The sequence below is a fragment of the Solanum stenotomum genome, chromosome 12, assembly GCF_019186545.1.
Source record: "Solanum stenotomum isolate F172 chromosome 12, ASM1918654v1, whole genome shotgun sequence".
Lineage (NCBI taxonomy): Eukaryota > Viridiplantae > Streptophyta > Magnoliopsida > Solanales > Solanaceae > Solanum > Solanum stenotomum.
This window is the reverse complement of record NC_064293.1, coordinates 29,967,742-29,994,447: the sequence shown is the minus strand read 5'-3', so window position 1 is coordinate 29,994,447 and position 26,706 is coordinate 29,967,742. Positions and strand designations below refer to the sequence as shown.

Genomic DNA, 26,706 nt, shown 5'->3' with positions numbered 1-26,706 from the left:
CTAGAATCGAACGATTTCTTCCCCAATCACCTAAAATTAATTAATTTAAATAAGTACACTCTAATATACTCAATACATCCCTTAAAACACTCACTTTGATCTCAAGAAATCATCTAAAACCCAACACAACAAGATTTAGAAAGAACTTCAAGAACACCTATCAAGAACTCATCAAGAACTCTAATCTTTCAACTTCAAGAATGAAATTTCACTGAAAATAATATGATTGGCATGTGGGTGAACAAACTTAACACTATGGAAGCTTACATACCCCTTAGGGTTTAAACCCATGGCGAAAATCCGCAACAAGACGCAAGAATCTCGACGAACGCTTGATCCTCTCCTCTTCTCTCCTCTTTTCTCTTCTTCTTTTCTCTCAACTAAAACCCTTGCTGTAAACTAGGATTATAAAACTGAACCTAATAGGATTAGACCCTTAAAATATTACTAAAAATGAATTAAACCTGATTTGGTAAGGAAAAGACCAAAACACCCCTCTAAAACCCGGTTTTGACTTTCCTTAAGTGGACTGCCTAACTTCAAAAGGCCATATCTCACTCATCGAAACTTGAAACTTAGAAAACTTGGTGGAGTTGGAAAGATAATTCAAAGGTATTTCCTACAGTATCTAGTAGCACACCTAACTCATTCTGAGCTAGGAGTTATGATCCTTTGAAGTCGACCCAAAACTCATAATTAGCTTAACTTGAAAAATTTCAGATTTTGCTATTTCCAATTTAATTCTTTTTGGAACTCAAGGTGCTACATCTAGTGACCTTGACACTTAAGAAATTTTTAATGTTTTGGCAAAATCTCATGCACTATGATGATGGTTGTCGGTTAGAGAAACTCCCACAACAATTATTGAATTTCTATATACATCAGTTCATTTGTATTTCTACATACATCTCAGATTTATTGTATCTTTACATACACACAGAGTTTATAGCATGTTTTAAACAACTTTTCTTTATATTGCACTTGCTTTAAATTGCTATATTGAAATAAGTCAGTCAGGTTGAGTTGAGTGAGCCAGGTAAGTTGTTCAGTTTCTTTCAGATTCCTTCTAGCCTATGTATGGTTTAGCATTCTAACTCGTATACTCGTACATTCAAAGTACTGATGCCAGTTGGCCTGCATCTTATTATGATGTAGACGCAGGTAATGAGGAGCAGTAGCCAGCACCTCATTGATCCAGTTGAGAGGAATGTCGAGGAACAAGAGTTACCCAATGCACCTGAAGTGCAACCTCAAGGGGAAGTTACCAATGCTTAGTTCTGTGAGGCTATAAGGATGCTCAGTCAAGTTGTCACTAATAAAGCTGGGCAGCAAAGAGGAGCTCGACAAGAAGAGGCTGAAACTTCAAGGATTCGTGAGTTCTTGAGGATGAACCCTCCAAGTTTCACTGGTTTGAACACTACTGATGATCCGGAGAACTTCATTGAGGAGTTGAAGAAGGTATTTGAGGTGATGCATGTTGCTGATATTGCGAGAGTTGAGCTAGCTGCGTATCAGATGAACAATGTTGCTAGGACTTGGTTTGATCAGTGGAAAGGAGGTAGAGCTGATGATGCACCACCTGCGAGTTGGGGATGTTTTGAAGAGGCTTTCTTGAGGTGTTTCTTTCCCCGGGAACTGAAAGAAGCCAAGGTACATGAGTTCCTCACACTTAAGCAAGATTCTTTGAGTGTGCATGATTACGAGCTGAATTTCACCAAACTATCTCGCTATGCTCCTAAAATGGTTGCTGACATGAGGGGTAGGATGATTTTGTTTGTTGCTGGTCTGGGTCGTCTATCAAGTAAAGAGGGTCGGGCAGCAATGCTTATTGGGGACATGGACAACTCGAGGTTGATGGTCTATGTGCAGCAGGTAGAGGAAGAGAAGCTGAGGGATAAAAAAGAGTTCAAGAACAAGAGAGCTAAGACAGGGAATGAGTCCGGGCAGCAGAAGAGTAATGCAAACCGATCGTCTTTCCAACAGAAACAGAAGGGACCTGCTCTATCATCTGCTAGTGCACCTGTACCTAAGAACAAGAATGAGTACTATGGTCAAAATTCCAGAGTTAAACCTACCTATTCACAGGGTAGTGTGGCGCAAGGGGGTAGTAAGCCTCCTGCCTGCGCCAAGTGTGGTAGGAACTATTCAGGTATTTATCGTGAAGGCTCCACTGGTTGTTTCAAGTGTGGTCAGAGTGGACATTTCATGCGTGAGTGCCCAAAGAACAGGCAAGGTAACGGGGGCAATAGAGCCAGTCTTCTTCAGTTGCTCCACCAGACAGGGCTACACCTAGAAGAGCTACTTCTGGTACTAGCGGAGGAACAAACCGTCTCTATGCAATCACAAGTCGCCAAGAGCAAGAGAACTCTCCAGATGTTGTCACTGCTATGATCAAAGTCTTTACTTTTGATGTTTATGCTTTGCAAGACCCAGGAGCAAGTTTTTCTTTTGTAACTCCTTATGTTGCAAATAAGTTTGAAATTCTTCTTGAGAAACTTAGTGAACCATTCAGTGTTTCCACATCTGTTGGTTAGGGAATGTGACATTCTAAAGACAGCATTCAGGACTAGAGATGGTCATTATGAGTTCTTGGTCATGTCCTTTGGTTTGACCAATGCACCAGCAGCGTTCATGGATCTTATGAACAGGGTCTTCAAACCTTATTTAGATATGTTTGTTATCGTCCTCATTGATGACATACTAATCTATTCAAGGAATGAAGAAGATCATGCTAGTCATCTCAGAATAGTTCTTCAGACCTTGAAGGATAGAGAGTTGTATGCCAAGTTCTCTAAGTGTGAGCTTGAGTCTGTGTATTCTTGGGCTATGTTATTTCCGGTGAGAGTATTAGAGTTGATACTCAAAAAATTGAGACAGTGTTGAATTGTCCTAGACCTACATCTCCAACTGATATTAGGAGTTTTTTGGGCTTGGCTGGCTATTATAGGAGATTTGTTGAGGGTTTCTCATCCATTCTGTCTCCTTTGATGAATTTGACTAAGAAAACAGTGAAGTTTCAATGGTCTGAAGCTTGTGAGAAAAGTTTTTAGGAATTGAAGAAGAGGTTGACTAGTGCCCCAGTTTTAACCTTACCAGAGGGTACTCAATGTTTTGTGGTGTACTGTGATGCATCCAGAGTTGGTTTGGGTTGTGTATTAATGCAGAATGGCAAGGTGATAGCCTATGCCTCCAGACAGTTGAAGGTTCATGAGAAGAATTATCTAACCCATGACTTAGAGTTGGCTGCAACAATTTTTGCTTTGAAGATTTGGTGACACTACTTGTATGGCGTTCATGTTGATATATTCACTGATCACAAGAGCTTGCAATATGTGTTCACTCAGAAAGAGCTCAATCTCAGACAAAGGAGGTGGTTAGAATTACTCAAGGATTATGACATGAGTATTCTTTACCACCTAGGTAAGGCTAATGTGGTTGTTGATGCTTTAAGCAGGTTATCTAGGGGTAGTACCACCCATGTTGAGGAAGAAATGAGGGAGTTAGCCAAAGATGTGCACAAACTTGCACGTCTGGGAGTCAGACTTATGGATTCCACAGAAGGAGAAATAGTGGTGACGAACGGGGCAGAATCATCACTAGTGTCAGAAGTGAAGGAAAAGCAAGATCAAGACCCCATTTTTCTTGACATGAAGGCAAATGTCCAAAAGCAAAGAGTATTAGTTTTTGAACAAGGGGGAGATGGTGTGTTGAAATACCAAGGTAAATTGTGTGTACCAATGATGGATGAACTCCAAGGGAGAATCATGGAGGAAGCTCATAGCTCTAGATATTCCAACCATCCGAGTTCCACCAAAATGTACCGTGATTTGAGAGAAGTATATTGGTGGAATGGCATGAAGAAGGACATTGCTGAATTTGTTGCTAAGTGTCCAAATTGCCAACAAGTGAAAGTAGAGCATCAAAAACCTGGTGGTTTGGCTCAAAATATAGAACTTCCAGAATGGAAGTGGGAGATGATTAATATGGGCTTCATCACAAGATTACCAAGGTCTCGCAGGCAACTTGATTCTATTTGGGTGATTGTCGACAGAATGACAAAATCAGCCCATTTTTTGCCTGTGAAGACTACCAACTCAGCAGAAGATTATGCTAAGTTGTATATTCAGGAGGTTGTAAGACTTCATGGCGTTCCAGTCTCCATTATCTCAGATAGAGGTGCACAATTTACTGCATAATTCTGGAAATCTTTTCAAAAAGGTTTGGGGTCAAAGGTGAACTTGAGTACTGCCTTTCATCCTCAGACAGATGGACAAGTAGAGCGTACTATTCAGACATTAGAAGATATGTTGTGGGCTTGTGTGACTGATTTCAAAGGTAATTGTGATGATCACCTACCTTTCATTGAATTCTCTTACAACAACAGTTATCATTATAGCATCCAGATGGCTCCATATGAAGCTCTTTATGGGAGAAGATGCAGATCTCCTATTGGATGGTTTGAAGTTAGGGAAGCAGGGTTGAGATGACCAGATTTAGTTCACCAAGCCATGGAGAAGGTGAAGGTGATTTAGGAGAGGTTGAAAACGACGTAGAGTCGTCAAAAATCCTACACAGATGTTAGGAGAAGGCCACTAGAGTTCGAAGTAGATGATTAGGTGTATTTGAAGGTTTCACCCATGAAAGGTGTGATGATGTTTGGTAAGAAAGGGAAACTTAGTCCCCGGTATATTAGACCTTATCGCATAGTCAAGAGGATTGGTAATTTAGCTTATGAGTTGGAGCTACCACAAGAATTAGCAGCGGTTCATCCGATATTTCACATCTCTATGTTGAAGAAGTGCATGGGAGATCCTTCATTGATAGTGCAAACTGAAAATGTTGAGATTAAATATAATTTATCTTATGAGAAGATTCCAGTTCAAATTTTAGACCGCCAAGTTCGCAAGTTGAGAACAAAAAAAGTTGCATCAGTCAAAGTCCTTTGGAGGAACCAAATTGTTGAAGAAGCTACTTGGGAAGCTGAAGAGGATATGAAGAAGAGATATCCACATCTCTTTGAATCCGGAGAAAATTCAGATCAAGGTACTAATCCTCTTCTCAGTACTAGCTAAATTATGAGTATGCATGTTATTACTTGCTTTTGCTTGTTGAGTGTTGAACTTGATGTTGTTACACTTAGCTTAGTGAAATAGAGCTCATACGAGGAGGAATGTTCCCAAGGGGGAGATATTGTAACATCTCGCACCTAGAAACGACTATAAAGAGTTTAAAATATGAAAATATTGATTTTTGGAAAGAATAAGGAAATTTGGAAATTTTGTCTAAGTTAAGAAAGTGAGTTTTGGCCATTTTCAAACGGCCATAACTCCTAGCTCAAAAAGAGTTAGGAGCAGCTCTTGATATGTTTGGAAAGCCCTTGGAGATATCTTTCCAACACCGCCGATATTGCATGATTTTGACATTGTCTGAGTGAGATATTACTTTCGGAAGTTGGGCTGTTGGATTGAGGAAAGGCTCAATCCGGATTTAGGGAAGGGCAAAGTAGTCTTTTCTCTAATTAATTTCCTAATTCGTTTTAGGGATTAATTGGGGTAACACAGGACTTTATTCAGTTTAAAATAAATTAGAATTTACACTAGGGCTTGGAGAGGAGAAGAAAGAAGAGAAATCAAGAAATCGCCAAGAACGTTCAAGCTTTGTGAGTGGAATTCGTCGGGGGTGATCCCTATTAAGGTATGTGAGATCTTTCTGTGTTGGGTTGGTTCACCCACACACCAACTTGTTTTAATCCTTTGGTTTGGAGTTGTTTACATGTTGAAAAGTGAGGTTCTTGAAGAACAAATTGTAGAATTCTTATTGGTTGAATTGTTAATGCTTGGGGGTTGATTTGATTCATCTTTCCGGGTTGTTTTTCGAGTTAGATTGGTTGTATATTGAGGGTACAATTGATCCTAAGTGTTTGGGGAAAGAACTAGGGAAGATTGGAGAGTTTAGAGATGAAAAACGAAGAAGAGAATCGGGGATTTTCTGGGCAAGGGCTTGAGGCGTCGCGCCACAAAAGTTCCTCTGAACTTTGGCCTCTGGCGCATCGCCCCAGGCAGAGCCCTCTGAAGTTTGAGGGCTGGCGCCCCAAGCCTCTCAGAGCGCCAGGGACACCAGTTCTCCCCATTCGTTCCCCACCTTCTCGTATGTGTTCCTAAGTGATGTACCTATGTTTCCTAGTGGATTCCAACACTCTAAAGTACATCTAGACATCATGAAATCATCCATAAACATGAGATCATGAACCTTGAACCCATAATTCAATTCAAGGAAAGTTAAGTTCAAAGTCAAAGAAGTTAAGAGTCAAGTCTAGAAGTTAAGAAGTAAGTCAAAACAAAGTTTCTCAAAGTTCTCAAAGGTCTTTAATGATGTTTTAACGCCATTTTTAAGACTTAAGTTTTGAAGTTAAGCAAGAGTAAAGCTATGGTTTGAAGTTCTTTTCTTCAAAGAGGTATATGGGGACTATGTATTCCCAAAGAAATTTAAAAGAAATGTTTTCACATTTAAACAAAATTGGAAATTGAGATTTCCAAAGAGCCTTCGAGCTAGTTTTCAGAAAAGAGAAATCGCTTTCTAAATGAAACAAGAAGGGAAACTTTGATTTCCAAGATAGCCTTTGAGCTAAGTTTTTGAGCACTAATCTTAAATCACAGAGGAAATATGTTTTAAAAAAAACATAAGAGCCAGTACATTTTTGGGAGTAGTATTGAGCACCGAATTGGAGAAGCGTTCAAAGAACCCACAACCCCCATAGAACCATGTAGCCATCATGGGTAGAAGAGGTTCATACTTTTTAGATGAATCCTTTTCAAATTAGACTAGTGGATCCATTAGGTAGTTCAGGTTCTATACCTTTGGCCGGGTATAAGATGCTCAGGCAGCGTGAGGTTGATCGCTGTATCATCACTATAGCTCTTATGCGATGGTTGTCAGTTAGAGAAACTCCCACAACAGTTATTGTATTTCTATATACATCAGTTCATTTGTATTTCTACATACATCTCAGATTTATTGTATCTTTGCATACACACACAGTTTATAGCATGTTTTAAACAACTTTTCTTTATATTGCACTTGCTTTAAATTGCTTTATATTGAAATGAGTCAGTCAGGTTGAGTTGAGTGAGCCAGGTAAGTTGTTCAGTTTCTTTCAGATTCCTTCTAGCCTATGTGTGGTTTAGCATTCCAACTCGCATACTCGTACATTCAATGTACTGATAACAGTTGGCCTGCATCTTATTATAATGCAGACGCAGGTAATCAGGATCAGTATCCAGCACCTCGTTGATTCAGTTGAGCAGCTCAGAGTCAGTGGTGAGCCTCCTTGTATTCGGGAGGACTCTTTTATTCGCTTTCAGTCTTTCATTTATTAGGATGTTGTGGGGTTTGTCCCAACATCCATCTCAGTATTTTAGAGGCTTCATAGACAGTCAGATAGTTATTAGTTCAGATGTCTTTCTTTATCTTTCAGATGTTGTTTAAGACTTAAGTGCCATTTTGGCCAACTTATTATTCTTTAAGTTATTATTTGAGACTGTTTCATTGAGTTAAGTCTTCCGCTGAGTTAAGTAAGCCAGGCCAAGGGTTCGCTTGGGGCCAGAAATGGTCTCCGAGTGCCAGCCACGCCCAGGGTGTAGGCTCGGGGAGTGACAGTAACTATTTGACTTTAAATCTAAATTAATATTAATATATTTATCTCTATTTGATTTTTAATAAATGAACATTATGAATTATCGAAACAATAAATAAAATAAATTAATAATTTGAAGACATTACTATAAATTACTAATTTTAGGATATAATTATTTTTATTGTGTAATGAAATATATTTAAAATTTGAAATTTTACAAAGTACTCTATAAAGAGGGGGTTAAATAGAAAGTGGGGGTGGAGGAGTGAGACGAGAAATGGAAAAGTTATAAAGATATGGACCCACAAAATAAATTTTTATCTATTAAAATAATTATTCATATAACTATGACATGATGCGCCTCAACCACCTTAAATTTTTTCAATATATGGACCCACAAAATAAATTTTTATCTATAAAATAATCTCTCATACAAGTATGACATGGTGTGCCTCAACCACCTTAAAAATTTTCAAACAAAACAACATATATCTTAAATCACTATATAGCATATACGATTAATTCACCAGAAAAATAAATAAATATATATGACATGAATATTTTGGTCTTGAAAATATCTTACTATTAGTAAAAAAAACAGTTTTACTAATTAGCCAAATACATTTATTTTTTAGGAAAAATATTTTTTCCTCAAAATAAGTGTTTTTCAGCCCCCCCCCCCCTCCACCCCCCCTAACAATGCCAAATAGGCTCTTAGTTTTTGATACCTTGGTGAATAATATAAATGAGATGGTATAGTTACATAAATATCTTTATCAACTCATATCATCAATTTAATTCATGTATAAATGTACTCCCCCTATTCATATTTATTTGTCTATGTTTGATTTGACACAACCTTTAATAATAGAACTTAATAGTAAAAGTAAAATAAATATAAAATGGTAAATAATTATCTATTGGTTTTTCATAATGAACAAGTAAAGGTAAATATCTATTTCAATATGGTGCACAAATAAAAATGAACGGATGGAGAATCATTCAAGGTGGCCTTGTATAATGTTAGGTTAGGTACATAAATGAATGAAAAACTTACACAAATATACTATATTAAAAAAATATTTACCATTTATAGCAATAACATCTTTCTTTCACTTGATCACTTTTAATACATTATAATACAATTTTAATACATATTACAAAGAACAATTTATTATTCACATATAATACAAGTTTTATGGATGAATAATACATTTATTTGTACATTTTAATTCACTTATAATGATGTGTCTATTTCTTACTAAACAAACATAATATATTTTTTAAAAAACAATTATAATACATATATATTGCATACATAATTCACTTTTAATACATATTGCAGATTTAACATAATATTGCTATGTATTGTTATAAATGGTAATAAATAAAAAGTATCACTAATCAGTAATTATTTATTATAAGGTACCGATCCAAATAATTTTCTCCTAAGTGAATTCGCCTGGGTATTTATTGGGTAGGCCCAAGGTTAGGTTATGTACATAAATGAGTTTGGTATATACGTCTGCGTGGGTGAAACCTAGCTAGAAGATCAATAAATCCATGACAATTGTCTAGTTTCCCTCTCTTTGTTGGCTTTGTTCAAGAGGGGATTCACTAGAGTAGGGACATTCTCTTAGATGCACTTCCCTTGGTTGGTGGAATTATATGCCATAATTAATATCTCTCCAACCACCATTCTTCATGTAACTTAGTTTTCTCCATTTATTATTACATGATATTGTCTAGTTTCCCTTTTTTTTTTCTTTTAATTTTTTTTGTTTCCCGTCCGATGTCTACTTCATATACATTTATTATTACATGACGATTGTCTAATTTCCCTCTCTTTGTTTTTTTCTTTTTCTTTTTCATTTCCCATCCGGTGTTCGGAATCCACATTGGAGCTCAACAAAATTCGAATCGCACACTGTAGGATCCATTCGAGAGTAATGCTCCCAACAGGATTTTCTCCACACCCAAGGCTCGAACTTGACGCCTCTGGTTAAGGATGAAACACTCCCACCAGTACACCATAACCCATGTTGGTTCCCTCTCTTTGTTGGCTTTGTGCGAGAGAGATTCACTAGAGCAGGGCCACTCTCTTAGATGCACCCCCCTTGGTTGGTGGAATTATATGCTATAATTGACCTCTCTCCAACCACCCTTCTTCATATAACTTAATTTTCTCCGTATATACTCCATTATACATTTATTATTATTAGTTTAGTGTACGAGCAATGTTTCACGTCAATTAATAAAATTATACATATTATTTTATGATTTACCCTTAACACTAATCACTTATCTTCTAAATCATTTCTTAAGATCTAAACTACATATACATCAATTAATATATACACATAAATATCCAGAATCAATTAATATATACATATTTCTTAAGATCTAAACTATATATATACATCAAACTATATATACATCAATTAAAGACATAAAGTGACACTTGAAATTGTCTCAAATTTTCAAAAAGACATATTAACTATGCAGACGTCCTATTACCCCCCCCCCCCCCCTAAATAATTTTAAAGCGAAATTATTACATCATTTTCGGTCAATCTCAGATTTTGAAAAGCAAGTGTTATCACACACCAATCATTACACGTGTTAATTTAATTTAAAATATTTTTTTTTCATTTGAAATTTTCTTTACCTTTTGCTTCTCTCTCTTACTTTTTCTTAATAGGGAAAATGCATAAATACCCCCCAACCTATGCCCAAAATCCCTGAGACACACCTAACCTTTACTAAGGTCNTCCTATTACCCCCCCCCCCCCCGAACTTATTTTATATATAATTTTCTACCCCTTTTCGACCTACGTAGCACTATCTTGTGGGCCCAGCGCGTGTTGACAATTTTTTCAAGGATAGTGCCACGTAGGCCGAAAAGGGGTAGAAAATTATATATAAAATAAGTTCGGGGGGTAATAGGACTTTAGTAAAGGTTATGTGTGTCTCAGAGATTTTAGGCATAGGCTAGGGGGTACTTATGCATTTTCCCTATTTTATTTTAATTTCATGTTACATTTCACTTCACCTTCCATCCCACCCCACCCACCCCCACTTTCAAGCTGACCTCCTTCCTCCATTTTCTTTACCTTTCACTTTAATCCTTCCCCACCCTCGTTAAGTTGTGTCCCTTTCCATTCTATTTTTTGCTTTTTCTTTTTATTCCGTCAAATTCCTTTCTTCCAGTGATTTTTTTCTTAACAAATTACATTATTTTCTAAACTTTGTTGAGTTAGGAATAACAAAACTAATTATTTTTCTAAGAAAATTTAAATTTTTGAAAGTATCTTCAATTAATTTATCTTCGTTCATATAATTTCAAAATTTTAAAAAATAATTTTGAAAGAATAAATGAATTCCCCAAAAATTGAAAGAGCTTGATGAAATCCGGATAATAAAGTTAAATGATACCTCCTAATCATCTTGAAATCTAATGGGTTCATCAAATTGTTTGATTTTTTTTTTTAAAAAATAAATAGATAAGAGTTTAAAATTGAAGAGACTTAAACTAATAATAGTAAAAAAAAAAAAAAAGAAAAAAAAAAAAAAAGAAGGGCGGAATTGTGGTAAAAATTGTGACATTGAAAGTGGAGAGTTTTAATGGAGATGCCAATGAATTTTTGAAGAAGAAAGAAGAAAGAAAGAGGAAAAATAACAACGAAAAAAAGGTTAAAATAATAAGAAAAAACAAGAAATTGTATTTTATAGCAAAATACCTATAAAAATAAAGTTATATTCATTAATTTATGTTGTTCACTCTCTTTGAAGAGATGCATAAACTCTCTATGCCAAGTGGACGTGTAATAATATCAGTTCAAGATTGTTTAGGGGGTAATAGGACGTCCGCATAGTTAAGATGTTTTTTTTTAAATTCGAGACAACTTCAGGTGTCACTTTATGTTTTTTCTCTTTATGTGTTCTCTAACATAACATGACACCTTGTTGCTAGATGGTCCATGTCCATCAAAGACACGACAGAAGAAGATACATGACTTAAGTCATAGGCGGCCCCTTAAAGTTGTTCACATAATTCGCTTAGACACCTCAATTACGAGTACGACTTGTACCAATTGAACACTTAAACCCATTAAACACAAAATATTTATGTGACAAGATAAGTGTAATTCACTGTCCTTGAACACGTGAATAGATCCCAATATTATTTTTTTAATTTTTCAAAGTTAATTTTAAAATTTTTTGAAACCTGGCTACATTAACTGACTAACTAAAATTAATAATAATTTAGTTCACCAATAATATCTTAATAAAAAAAAGGAAAACAACCTCACCCCATATCCCTTTGGCAATCGTCTTCTCGTTTTCTCGTCTTCTTCAGTCAACTTAGAAGATCTTTTACACTTCGTTTTGGTTTCACCTTTTTTCCATTCATTTTTTGTTTAAAAGAGAAATTGAATCTGCTAGTTAAATTCATGGCAGTCGTCTTCCTCCAATTGGACTTCTCAATTTCATATTACCTAGAATTCTTACCGGACAAATTCCTAAGCCACCGTCCCCCGCCACACCCCCTCCCCATATACTCCTTAATTCTTTCTTTTTAGCATTATTCTGCCATTCTCAATATCATCGTCATTATTTTGGAGTTATAGAAGAGAATTTCATCAAAAAAATAATAATCAAATTGTGTCAAAAATAATTTCAGTGAAACACCATTTTTTCCGACAAGATTAATACGAATCTGAAATTATTTTCTTAATATTGTTAAAGAATTCAAACCCTAAAAAACTCACAACGTAGAAGAATTAAAGAAATATACGAATTTGAATTGACGTTGAAAAAAAAAAGAGATTTGAAGAAATTACAGAACAATATAATGTTGATGGATTTTAGAATAAAGGAGAGGGGCAGGTGTATGGGTAGGAAAAAAAATCCTTGTGTGAATTGAGAGAGAAAAAATGGAGTTACGATGATTATCGGAGTATTTGTGATTTTAGCCGACAACAACTCTATGTGTATGGAGGCGATGTGGTTGGGTGAGTGCTATGGCAAAGAAGAAACGGGAAAGAAGGTTCTTTTTCTTTTCCTTTTTTTTGGGCTAAAAAAGTACTTTTATTTTATTTTTTCTTTCTACTTTGTTTTTTAACTAATGAAATAGGCCGTGCGAAAAATATCATTAGATACATAATTTATTTTTAATACCTAAAAAATCATGATTTTGTGTTTGTATTTAAGAATATTTAACGTTTTAAATGCTAATAAAAACTATTATTAAAAAAAGCTTACAAAAGACACTACGAAGAAATTATCAGAAATTTAGATATTATTTCCAATGACTTGAACTTTCACACTTAGTGACGATTTTCGAAGTGTGTGTATATATAGATTCTTTTACTAGTTAAGTCATCATTTATTTTCATTAAGATTAAGACGTCTTAATTTTAATAAACATCTTAATATTAAGATGTTATCTCTAAATCTTAATATTGTTTAATTTGTTTTCAATACTCCCTCCGTCCCATATTAGTTGATCATTTTCCTTTTTACATGCATATTAAGAAATCGCAAGTAAGAAGATAATTTTACTAATTCACCTCTTAAAAAAACTACTTGGAAATTTTACAAATAAATGTGATCACTTTCAAAAAGAATTAATTAACTGCAAGGATAATATGGAAAATTTTTAATTAATACTTTCATGATTTAGTAAGGTGGTCAACTAATATGAAACAACTATTTTTAGTTAGACGTTCAACTAATATGAGACGGAGGAAGTATATGAATGTGTATATGAAATTAAAAACTACTCCTTCGGTCTCAATTTATGTGAAGTAGTTTGATTTAATTTGACACATGGTTTAAGAAAAAAAAGACTTTTGATGTTAAATTAAATAAGCCAATAGATGTTTATTTAACTATAAATCATTTTATTAAGTATAAAATGAATAATTTAAAATTAAATTATTACTAAATATAAAAAATTGTCCTTTTTGAGGCCTACAAAAAGAAGCAAATAAACTGGGCAGTGTTATCACGTTAAATTTTCCCATTAATTACAGGGCATATAATCATGTTGCGATTAAATTTAGAGGACTAATTTATTAATCGAGGGGCCAACCATTAGTTCAAAAAGTGATTGTCGAGCTGTGGGCTCTCCAAACACTACCGAATGGTCAAAAGAACATAATGATAAATTTGTTGATATTGTCACATAAATTTAATTCAAAAAGTGCTTATCAAATACTCTTTTATTTATGCTAAATTACTAATATCTAGAATGATTCTCGACCAAATTAAACAAATTTTCTTACACTTATATCATTGCACCTAATATACTTAGCTTTCAAAGAAAAAAAATATCACATGAGGAGAATCGTAATTGCATTAATATTTGAAAATACAATTCATATTTATTGCGGTAGCAAGAAAACGAACTTAGACATTAGAGGAACATTTACAAGTTAAACTAGCATAAAAGATCAGGAAATTAAAATAGAAGAAACAACTTTATATTAAAGTTGTATGTATAGAGTAAACAACTCTTGTAAATGAATACAATAATTACACTTAGCTTGCAAAATGAATAAAGGTCACATGAAGAGAATCCTAATTACACTAATATGCTGAAAATACAATATATATATTTATAATCACGATATATAACAAGAACGAACTTAGGCATTAGAGGAACGTCATTCACAAATTAAACTGACATAATTAAAAGACAAGGGAAATAGAAGAAACAACGACTTTATATATATTACAGTTGTATGTATAGAGTAAACAACTTTACGAATATAATAATTATATTTAGCTTGCAAAAATAATAAAGGTCACATAAAGAGAATTCTAGTTGCACTAATATACTGAAAATACAATATATTTTTACAATTACGATATATAGTAAGAAAACGAATTTGGGCATTAGAGGAACACTCACAAATTAAATTGACATAAAAGACGAGAAATAGAAGAAACAACTTAACTTTATATTAAAAGTGTATGTATAAAATAAACAACTCTTTCCCTTAGAAATATAATAATCATATACATAACTTGCAAAAAAATAAAGGTCACACGAAGAGAATCCTAATTGCAATAATATTCTGTAAGGAATGAATGTAGGGGTGCTCCTGGTTCGGTTTGGATCGGTTATTGATTAAAACCAAAACCAAACCAATCTAGTCGATTTTTTTTAGGAACTTTCACATATAGCCACTCAAAAATAGCCTAATTACTCTCCATAGCTATAGTTTGATAATTACAATTCATAGCTACATGTTATAGGGAGAGCGAGACTGGGAGAGAGAGAGGAGAGAGGCGAGCGAGAGAGGGCAAAGAGTGGGAGAGAGGTGAATTGTATATGTATATCGGCCAGATAATTGTATATTATATATATGTATTTGTATATATGGCAAGTGAGATTGGGAGAGGGAGGAGAAAGGCGAGCGAGAGAGGGCAGAGAGTGGGAGAGAGGTGAATTGTATATGTATATCGGTTAGATAATTGTATATTATACATATGCATTTGTATTTATGGCAAGTGAGATTGGGAGGTGGAGGAGAGAAGCGAATGAGATTGGGAGGGAGGAGAGCGCGAGTGAGATTGGGAGAGGGAGGAGAGAGGCGAGCGAGAGAGGGCATAGAGTGGGAGAGAGGTGAATTGTATATGTATATCGGTTAGATAATTGTATATTATACATATGCATTTGTATATATGGCAAGCGAGATTGGAAGATGGAGGAGAAAGGCGAGCGAGATTAGGAGGGAGGAGAGAGGCGAGCGAAAAAGGGCAGAGAGTGGGAGAGAGATATGTATATCGGTAAGATAATTGTATATTATACATATGTATTTGTATATTCTAGAGAATTATACATATACAAACTCGAAGTCAGACTACGTAATTAATGTATAATGTTAGTCGCGAGTGGTAATTATAGCAAACTATAGCTATGATGAGTAATTATGTAGTATAAGTTTGCTTAACCGCGTAATTTTTCCATTTTTAAATTTCTAAAACCAAACGAAAAAAATAATTGTCGGTTTGGTTCGGTTTTTCTGGTTTATCGGTTTGAAAGTAATAATTTTTTTCAGGACGTACTTATCTTAATAGACACAATCACCTAGTACATGAGCAATCCACAAAAAAAACTATTGTCGGTTTGATTAAGCAATACTAACTTATCGGTTAGCAAGGTAGGTAATTAAAGACTAAAATTAATTTTGATAGACTTGGACTTAGGATTGTTATCGTTGGACTAAAGTGTTGGGCTTGAGAAAATTGTAAAGTTAAAGATTTCAGTTAATTAAAAATTAACAAAATATTTATATTTTATTTATGAATAATAAATAAATAATTATAAAATTTATATATCCAATTTATCGGTTCGATTTGGTTATTTTTGTGATTGTTTTTTAGTAAAATCAAAACCAAACCAAAGGGTATCGGTTTTCAAAATTTAAAACCAAACCAAATCAAATATCAATTTTTTTAATCGATTTGGTTCGGATTGCGGTTCGATTTGATTTTTTAACCGAACAGCCCTAAATGAATGCATGTACCTTGAATTAATTTATAAAAATAATATTATCCATTTGTCATTCTATTAGTTAAGAAGAAAATTAAGAAAACAGACTTTCCAATTATATAGAACGAAGGAGCCAACCCAATCAGTCTGTATTTAGGAGTATTTAGATTAAAGATATTATCTCTAGATTATAATAAATAGTGATTAAGTTTGTTTGTTTTCAATATATGAATGTGCATATAAAATTAAATACTAGTATTAAATTATAAATTCAATTTCCTAAAATTGATGGTTCTCACACATAGAACTGATTTCTAAACTATTTATAATCAAATTTTTAGGAGAAAAAAAAAACGTGGAATGGAGTTTTTTTTCTAACTTGAAATTCACTGGCTTATCCGAAATAATGAGCTACTCAGTTTATTAGTAGTTAATGATTGTATCTCCTTCAATTATTTTCACCACCAAATCCATCCACCCAAATTAAAAAAAGGAGAAATTAATATCTAATTACACAAACGTTTCTACATATACTAATCCATTCTATAGTTTGAAATAATTACAATACTAATTGATAATTTTACACCAGATTTCAAGTCAGATACACCTCTCCTTCAAATTTTCCCCTCGCTCTCTCCTCCTTTCTCTGGCACTCTCCCTCTTTCTTCCTCTCCCCCTCGCTCCCTCTCTATGCACGGATACATTGATGAATGTATTAGTGCATTTTTTGATACTTGATACATGTATCTTTTGATACTAGATACATGTCTCTTTAATACTGTATACATTCTAAAATACACATAAATAAGGCGAAAGACAATCGAGAGAGAGGGAGAGAGACAAGAGACATAGGAGAGAGGCGAGAGTCAAAATGTATGTTTGATACTAGATACATATATCTTTGGTACTAGATACATTCTGACATAAGATACAACTAGAGAGAGGCGAGCGAGATAGGAGAGAGGCAAACGAGATAATCAATGTATTTCCGATACATGTAAATCACGCTTGAATAGATTGTATTTGAAATAAATTACACTTATTTTGACACACATAAATTCGAGATACATGTGTCTGGTGAATAAAAAGTGGTACATATAGGTAATTTACTAAACTGATGTAAACACACGTATTTAGAGCCTAAAACTAAAATAGTGGGATTTGTATTGCTCTAGAAAAAAGTAAAGGTATTACATTTCGATCTCAGGTATATCACTCAAGCTCCTAGCACCAAAGTTAATCCAAAGTAGCCTTTAGAAAGACAATTCTGTTTTACAATTTAGTGTCGAGGCAACTATCACGATGCACTTATAGACATTCAACTTTTTGCCTGCACAAAAACTTGTTAAAGCATGCACTTTAGAGCTATAGAGTGCATGTAAGTACCATATTTATGAAGTAAATGTAACTTTTGCATGATGGAATATTGGAATTGGTTTTGCAATGTGCAACATCAGTACTAGACAAAGATAATACTAAAGAATTTCATAATAAATCAAAAGAAATTCAATGTGCTAAAACTATAGTAATTATATATTATCAATCACAAATAGCATTGATGGAGAAATTCACTCAAGTTTAATTTCATGCACAATTTTGCTCTGTATTTTATTGATGACAGACAATAAGAAGATACAAAATCATTATGATCAGCAATGTCTTTTGAGCTTTCCCGATCTAAAAAGAAACTTGGACCAATATGTCGATTTTGCCACATCAAACCATAGTTTGTACTGTAAACACCCAAATAAAGCCACAGGAACACCAGCAGAAGCAACAATGAGCTTTGGCTCCCAACCCGTATGTTTTCTATAGATCAAAACAAAGGTTGCTGTAAACGCCACGAGCATGCTAACAATCGAAACAAACAACGCCGTAAGTCCGAAGAATAACTTAGCAGGCAATGACACAAGAAAATCATCTTCAGCATAGCGAGATGTCAGAATGGACAAGAACATAATGATGGAAACGATTGAGCTGAATAGTGCCACTGCATCTGATATAACAAAGATCCTAAATCCATTCAATTTTAGCCATATTGGAAAACCATTATCATCCTTATTACCACCTGGCACAGTGAATCCAGCAGCAAACACCATCGTGGCAATCAAAGTTGCCGCAATCATACAAGAATTTGCGGTGTCTTTCATCCACTTTTCCCCATCTTTTAGTAATATCTTGTGTTCTTCCGTGAATAATTCTCTAGGGGTTTTCCCATCCTTGTTTCTCCTCTTGCGGCCTGAAGGTGGTATAAGTTTCTCCACTTCCTAGCCAATTATATATAGTAATTTTCATTCCGCATCAACAAACAATTTTAAAAGCAATAAAGAAAACGCTAAAATTTGATTAGAGATTTGAAATGTGAAATATAGTTTTAGGTGATTGATCTCGCTCTCACCTTGAACCACAATATCTCTCTTTGCATCTGAAGTGCTGCTCCAGAAACCCTAAGAAATGATGGCGGCATAATCTTCTCTTCCGCCTATTGGCCAATGATAATTAATTAACCCAAATTAAGAAGATACAATATTTTTCTGTATTGTGTTAAATTGGAAGGAAGCTAAGCAACATGTATGTTTTAAAAGAGAAGAAATTAAATACCTTAACAGACTGTGTCTCTGTTATGTGTCTAATGATTTCTATCTCTTGAAACAGCTGTTGTAGTGATTCAACGAATACAGCATTATTATTATCAGCATTAGGAGGCACAGACTGAACAAGTTTGTTTTTCAGGGCTTCCATCTGTCCACTACTTTTCTGTTTACTGAATATTGGCTCCCCTAACTTCCCAGCCAAATGTAGAATGTTATTTCCATCATTGTCAAAATCTACAAGAAATATATTTTTCATTCCTCCTATTTGGTGTATAAGACTGAAGACTTTTTCCTCTCGATATAAAACTGCAACATGAAGAATGGTATGCCTTTTATCGTCATTCGTCCACATGAGCACAGGAAAATCACGAGTAACCACAAGTAAAAACCCTAGATTTCCTGCTTTTGCAGCATAATGGGCCCAGTTTTCTTTTAGCGCTAAGTCTAACAGCTTATCCCTTCCTCTTCTTAGACACTCCGCCCATAGCTCCTCAAGTAGTGTCTCAGCTTGTTTCTCAACTACATATCTTTCCGGAAGCAATTTTAGCACTACATTTGGATCAAATATTAATTAAGATTGTCTTAATTCATACAAAATACTTAATTAATTGAAACATTGATCTTACATGAAATGGATTGCCTCCTGCCCACGCTAATCAACTTTCTCCACACCGGAGAAGAAGTGTTACTGATCGCTATGGACTTTTGAGATAACGTGTGGAAGACATTAATATTTCCTTGTAATATTTTAGTGGCAAATAATTTTCTGTCCTTGTTGAATATATTTAATGCTACCTCTGCCATAAAAAGATCGAATTAGCTTACCGATATATATATATATTGAAAAACAACAATAATACAAATAGACAACATACATAACTAGCTCGTTTATGATGTGTATGTATCTGATGAGATGTTTCATACATACAAAAAAAAAAGGATACTTTGTTTATTTTTATTGCTAGCTTACCATACATTTCATTCTGGATAGTGATCTCAAGAAGGTATAAGAGTTCTTGTTGCTGTATCACATCAAAATCTGTGACCTCATAAAGGTATGATACCATAGCTTTATGCCCAACTTGAGCTGCCACAGAGATTGGTAAATCTCCCTCCTTACCACAGATGTTTGGTAGATTCTTATTCTTTTCTCTCATTGCTTTAGCAATTTCAACGTGCCCTGCCAATGCTGCCAACATAAATGCCGTATTCACACCTTTCTCCAAGTCACCTACTTTCATTAGTTTAATTATCTCTCGCACAAATCCGCTACTTTTTGCTAATGCTGCAGCGTGAAGTAATGTTTCAGAGGTTTCTCCAAATTCAAAATTAACAAATCTTGGTTCCTTATTTAGAATTGGTTCTGCAATCTTCCAGTTATCATATAAAGCAGCACGTTGAAGAATTCGCAATGCAGTTTTACCATCCAGTTTCCTGTCATCTGCAAATTAAAATCAGTGAATATTCAAGTTTCAGCAATCGAACAATGCTAAAGTACGTACGTTACGTACAACATATATATGAAAATTCAGTAACATTTGCACTTATAAGTACTACTCACTACTATTAACTTTATATATGTTGTTGTATAAATCCATAAACCTTAAGACATTTATATATGCGATCTAGAGAGAGATAGTTGTGAACTTACTAACAAATATTGCAGTGTTGACAAGTTGATTTTCAACATCACTTTCGTCTCCAGACCCAAATTCATGTTCATTATCTTCAAAATCCTGAAAAACTGGTTCAATTTCATGGGAAGACTCGCTCTCCATTATTATGTCTTCGAATTGCTGATCTCCAATGATTTGTCTCTATGCTTATTTATATCCTGTCTTGATAGACAAAAAGGGAAAAAAAATATGATTGTTCTTTGCTCGAACAATATGAACAACTTATTCCATTCTCAATCACACCTAAGAATTTTGTTTTACCTTTTTCTACAGAAAACTCAATCATTGCCACATTTCAACTTTGAAGTTAAGTCCTCATTTATTTTCGCTAAGATTATAACTGTTTATTTTCAATATATGAATGTGCCTATAAAATTAAACACTAGTATTAAATTAAAATTTTAAATTCCTGGAATTGATTGTTCTCGTAACATAGAGTTAATTTTTGAACTATTTATAATCAAGTTTCTAGGAGAAAATAAAATAAAAGAACATTAAAAAGAGTTTTTTTTTCCTTCCGCCTTGAAATTCAGTCGATTATCCAAAACGAGCGACTCTACTTATTAGTAGTTAATGATGGTATCTCCTTTAATTATTTCCACCTCCAAACCCATCCACCTAATATAAAAAGGAGAAATTAATATCTAATTACATAAACATTCCTACCATATATACTAATTCACTCTATAGTTAAAAATAGTTACATATTATCTCACTAATTAATAATTTTACACCAAATTTCAAGTCAAGTACACCAATCTTTCAAATTTCCCCCTTGCTCTCTCCTGCTTTCTCTTGCTCTCTCCCTCTTTACTACCGTATACACTGTAAAATACACATACAGGTGACTCGAAGAAGGAGAGAGGCAAGTGAGATAGTGAGAGGCGAGAGTGAACATGTATATTTGATACCAGATACATTTTGAAATACTGATACACCGGGAGAGATGAATGAGATAGGAGAGAGGTAAGCGATACAGTCAATGTATTCTAGATACATGTGAATCACGCTTGGATACATTGTATCTAAAATAAATTCTACCAAATTTAGCACACATGTATCCGAGATACATGTACCTGACGAAAAAAATGTGCTATAGAAAGTAATTTTCTAAACTGAAGTCAACGCACGCATTTAGAACCTAAACTAGTGGGATTTGTATTGTTTACTCTAAAAAAAATAGAGTAATGTATTATATTTCTCATGTATATCACTCAAGCTCCTAATAATAAATTTAATGTTCTAGCACTAAAGTTAATGTTATAAACTCAGTGATGATCATAGAATACTTAGTTTTCTCTAGTTTTTATTTTCTTCGTACTTGTTAATTAGTAGAGACTTGTTATCTCATTAGGAATAGTAAGGTAAGGCCTAGCCCCTCTTGCTTGTACTTATCCATATTAATATCTTTTTATTTTTAATAATAGGCCGCTAGACGCTCTGTCTAGTGATAAATTTGATAAAAAAAATAAAAATAAAAATAATACAAGGTTTCCTTCAGAATATTAGTATTTGGTTCATCCTACCTGACAAATCACAAAGCAATATATTGCGTTTGAAGCGTATCTTAGGTTTAGAATTTAAAACTCTAATTGCTTCATAACACTTGTATAGAACTGAGAAAAAGAACTTCAAGTCATAGAAAAGTTACACTAACCATTATAATAAAAATTAAATATTATAATGAAAAACCTTCAGAAATATATATACACACTTCAAATAAATTAAAGTATCTTGTATCTTATTACATTGACCTTCAAAATTTATCCCATTAGTATTCGTAAAGCTAAAATGCACAACTCATGTAAAGAGTGCAGATAAAGAAAGAATTAAATAATTTTAATCTCGAAGGGATGTGTTACGTTTTGCTAAATTTTCCCTCTTTGTATATAATATAGTATATTTTGGGCAATAGAAAGGCTATAAACAAAGAAAATTAAAGAAGATGATTTGTTATAATAAAAATGGAAGTTTTAACATAAGAATTAATTGGAGAATTAGAGACGATGTGAAGATATACATTAGTGATGATGACACAACTAGAAGAATAACAGAGGAAATTAAAAACCAACATTACACGCTGAATAGCTCATAAGAAAATGAATTTTCACCTACCTTACCTTGAAAAATTAGCTCATAGAGAAAGAATTGTTGTTCAAACAATATAAAGAGATCAAATTGCACCTCCTTTAAATGTTCTGAACTAAGACATGTGAAGTTTAACGAAGACCTAAACTACTTATTTATTTGGCCTTTTTACATACTCCATTATTTGACGTTGACAATGACTTGTCAATTGTCATCCAAAGAAAACAAGCAGCTGTACTGCTGGCTTACATCACATCCTGAGTCGACTCAACAAAATTGGGGGCCTAAAGCCGAATCTTAAAGAAGGGCCCTAATATATTTTTAAATCATCATATGTACTTTTATTTAAAATCTATTTTTCTAGCCTTTTTAGATGCAAAGTTATTAATTACGGTTTTATAATTGATTTGTTTTAGTAATTCCTTTTCAATTGATAATATAGTTAATACATTCCATCTCTCTTGAGACATTGTTGATCTTAGATAAGATCTTATCAATTTTAGTTTCGAAAAATTTCTTTCGGCTGAGGCAACAGTTACATGAATTGTTAACATTATTCTATAAGCATTACTTTTTTATTCAAAATTTTTATTATTTGTTAAAAATCTATCAAGGGTTTTGTAACACCCCAGAAAATTTGAGCGAAGACTTGAACCATCCTTCGTTGTGAGTGAGATTTTACCAAGGAATAAAAATTTCTTAAGTGTTAAGGTCACTAGATATAACTCCTTGAGTTCCAAAAAGAATTAAATTGGATATAGCAAAATTTGAAATTTTGCAAGTTAAGCTAAGTATGAGTTTTGGGTCGACTTCAAACGACCATAACTCCTAGCTCAGGATGAGTTAGGTGTTCTACCAGATACCGTAGGGAAGATCTTTGAATGATCTTTCCAACGCCTCCGAGTTTGCTAAGTTTCGAGGTTGGATGAGTGAGATATGACCTTTTGAAGTTAGGTTGTCCAGTTAAGGAAGGTTAGCCGGAAATAGTGAGGGGTATTTTGGTCTTTTCCTTATCCAATCAGATTTAATTCGTCTTTAGTAATATTTTAGGGGTCTAATCTGATTAGGTTCAGTTTTATAATCCTAGTTTACGCCTAGGGTTTTAGTTGAGAGTTCAAGAAGAGAAAATAAGAGAGAAGAGGAGAAAAGAGGAAAGGATGAAGGTGTTCGTCGACTTTCTTGAGAGTTGTTGCGGATTGTCGCCATGGGTTTGATCCCTAAGAGATATGTAAGCTTCCATAGTGTTGGGTTCTTTCACCCACACGCAAATCATGATTTATTCAGTGTAATTTCGTTCTTGAAATTTAAGGATTTAAGTTCTTGATGAGTTCTTGAAGTTTCATCAAGTTTTGATGTAAGATTCTACTTGGGTCAACTTCAAACGACCATATCTCTTAGAATATAAAGAGTTACATGAGCCATAACCTATCCAATTAAAGGTATTTGAATCTACTTTCCAACGCCACCAATTTCGCGTCAATTCAATTTCTGATTAAAAAGTTATGACTATTTTAGTAACCTATACAGTGCTATTACTAATTAGCCGACAGGAAACTATTAAAAAGAGTCGTTTTTGTCTTTTTACCTCCAAGAAAATCATAAACGAATTTCTTGACTAATAAAAGGCTCAAAACAATCAGATTTTCATCTTCACTAATGAAAATCATAATTCTTGGTCATAGAGATTTCAAGAAACTAATTCAAGAATCTCAAGAAAGGTTTTCTTGATTGTTTACCTTCAAGCTAGGGTTTCAAGGCTTCTAATTAAGTTCTTCTTCAAGATTCTTAAAGATTCTTCAAGACTATTCAAGAATCTTGTTCTTCTAGGTATGTAAGGCTATCATAGTGTTGGACTAGTTCGTCCTCATGCCCTACATCTACTTTCAGATAAGAAAAAGAGTAATCTAGAATACTTTCCCTAGATTTGAGTATTCTTGAGATAAGTTGATTTTGAGTTCTTGAATTCACGTTTCTTTTAAAAGTTATATTCCTAATTATCGAATAGCTATATTGTTATTGAGATCCTTCATATCATGAATCATAACTCTTGAATTCATAATTCAAATTCAAGAGAGAGATAAGAGTAGAGTTCAAGGAAGCCTTTGAGTTCAATTGTGAATCCTTTGAGATCCATTATCGATTTGAGTTAAGTTTTGAGTAAGTAAGTATGAGAATGAGAAGAATCGTATACATGAGTTCCTTTTTGATATTTTGATCCTTGAGTCGAGTCGTTCATGCCCACAACTTCCGCATGAGCTTCATCAGTTGAGTACCTTTGAGAGGAGTAGTATCTTCAAGTTCTAAGTATTGAGTTCCTAATCCCCTTATGAGATTATATTTATAATCATGACACTATTACAAGTTACCTATGAAGTCCTTGAGTTGAATTGTTCATGCCTATAATTCCACATGAACATTTATAAGTCTAACAATCTTGAGATGAGAAGTATCTTTGAGTCCTTGAGTTGAGTAGTTCATACTCATAATTTCGCATGAACCATCTGAGTTGAGCATTCTTGAAATTAGTAGTATCATTGAAGTTCTTGAGTTCCAAGTATTGAGTTCTATCTATGGTTATTGAAATCCTTGCATTGAGTCATTTATGTTCATCATTCGGTATGAACCATGTTTTAAGAAGTCTTTTACAAATGTTTAAACTTTATTTTAAGACTTAAGATTTGAAGTTGAGTAAAGAGTAGGAGTAAAGTTGAAGTTCATTTCTTCAAAAGTATATGGGGACTAAGTATTCCCAAAAGAGTTTAAAATGTTTTCATGTTTAAATAAGAACAAAAAACTGAGATCTTCAAAAGAGCCTTTGAGCTAGATTTTCAGTAAAGAGCCTTTGGACTAGTTTTCAGTTAAAAAGTAAATGCTTTCACAATAAAGCAAGAGAGGAAACCTTGATTTCCAAGATAATTTTTGATCTAAGTTTTTGAGCACTAATCTCAAATCACAGAAAGAAGTATGTTTTTAAAACATAAAGAGCTAGTATATTTTGGGAGTAGTATTGAGCACCGATAGGGGGAGAGTTCAGATAACTCACAGCCCCCATAAACCATGTAGTCATCATGGGTAGAAAAGGGTCATACTTTTTAGATGAATCCTTTTCGCATAGACTAGTTGATCCACTTAGTAGTTCAGGTCCTATGTTGATGGCAAGGTATAGAATGGTCCTTGGCAGCGTGAGGTAAAGTGTTATATCATCACTATAGCTCTTAAGTGATGGTTGTTGGTTAGAGAAACTCCCACAGAAATTATATTATTTTCTTATATGAGAAAAGTTGAGTTTGTTATTGCATTTTCTTTAACGAACTGAGTTGTTTTACTGTTTTATAAAGCTTTCCATATATTGCATGTGTATTATTGCTTTATATTGAGCTGAGTATCCAGATTTAAGTATCCAAAGTTGAGTATCCAGAGTTGAGTACCCAAAGTCGAATATCATATCCTTGAGTTGAGTATCTTATCCTTGAGTACTTCTGAGTTAAGTAAGTTTGAGTAGTTTGGAGTATTCCTTGAGTTGAGTATGATTGAAAAGAGGTAAGTATGTTTCCTTCTTATCAAGTTTCAAGCTTATGTTTATGCTTTAGAATTCCTCTTACATGCTCGTACATTCCATGTATTGAGCCATTTGGCATGAATCTTTTCATGATGCAGACACAGGTATTCAGGATAATCAACAATAGATTTGTTGATACATCCGAGAGCTCGAGTTAGCTATGGTGAGCCTCCTTATTTTTCGGAGGATTTCATTTACTTTTCAGTTTAGTCACGATGTCGTGGGTCTTGTCCCGACTTCCATCGTTATCAGTTAGAGGCTTCATAGATAGTCAGTATAGTTGAGAAGTCTGTATTATTCATTTATTTTATTAAATGTTTTAAAGACTTAAATTGCTTATTTTATGGCAAGTTGAATATATTATTTTATTCAGTTTTTAAGCTTTGTATGCTTGGATCAGTTTTCCGCTTGTAGTCAGCCAAGATGAGGGTTCGCTTTGGGACCAACAATGGTTCTTGAGTGCTGGCCACGTCCAGGATGTAGGTTCGGTTCGTGACATGCTCCTTTTTGGGATTTATTTAATTCTTCAAGTTTTCTCTTTTTCTCTATTTTTGTCAAATCGAAATCATATTTTCTAGTTGACATATTTAAATGGAATAATTTTAATAATAACTAAAACAAGATATATATATATATATATATATATATAT

At 33.8% G+C, this 26,706-nt stretch overlaps 1 protein-coding gene across 7 annotated transcripts in view; it reads right to left on the bottom strand.

Annotated features, from left to right (window-relative positions):
• LOC125849202 (ankyrin repeat-containing protein NPR4-like) overlaps positions 1-26,706 on the bottom strand; it is a 56,487-nt gene that overhangs the window by 29,398 nt on the left and 383 nt on the right. The window contains exons 1-7 of one of the 7 annotated variants that reach the window (XM_049529243.1): positions 22,525-22,624; positions 20,385-20,571; positions 19,704-20,174; positions 19,360-19,530; positions 18,741-19,282; positions 18,538-18,621; positions 17,803-17,990 (exon numbers count right to left, since the gene is read on the bottom strand). In XM_049529243.1, the coding sequence (XP_049385200.1) occupies positions 17,949-17,990; positions 18,538-18,621; positions 18,741-19,282; positions 19,360-19,530; positions 19,704-20,174; positions 20,385-20,511 (1,437 nt within the window). In that variant the 5' untranslated portion in view covers positions 20,512-20,571; positions 22,525-22,624 and the 3' untranslated portion in view covers positions 17,803-17,948. Of the gene's footprint in view, positions 1-17,802; positions 17,991-18,537; positions 18,622-18,740; positions 19,283-19,359; positions 19,531-19,703; positions 20,175-20,384; positions 20,572-22,524; positions 22,625-26,706 lie in introns of those variants that run through there. The other 6 variants (XM_049529236.1, XM_049529237.1, XM_049529240.1 and 3 more) reach the window with 6 other exon arrangements.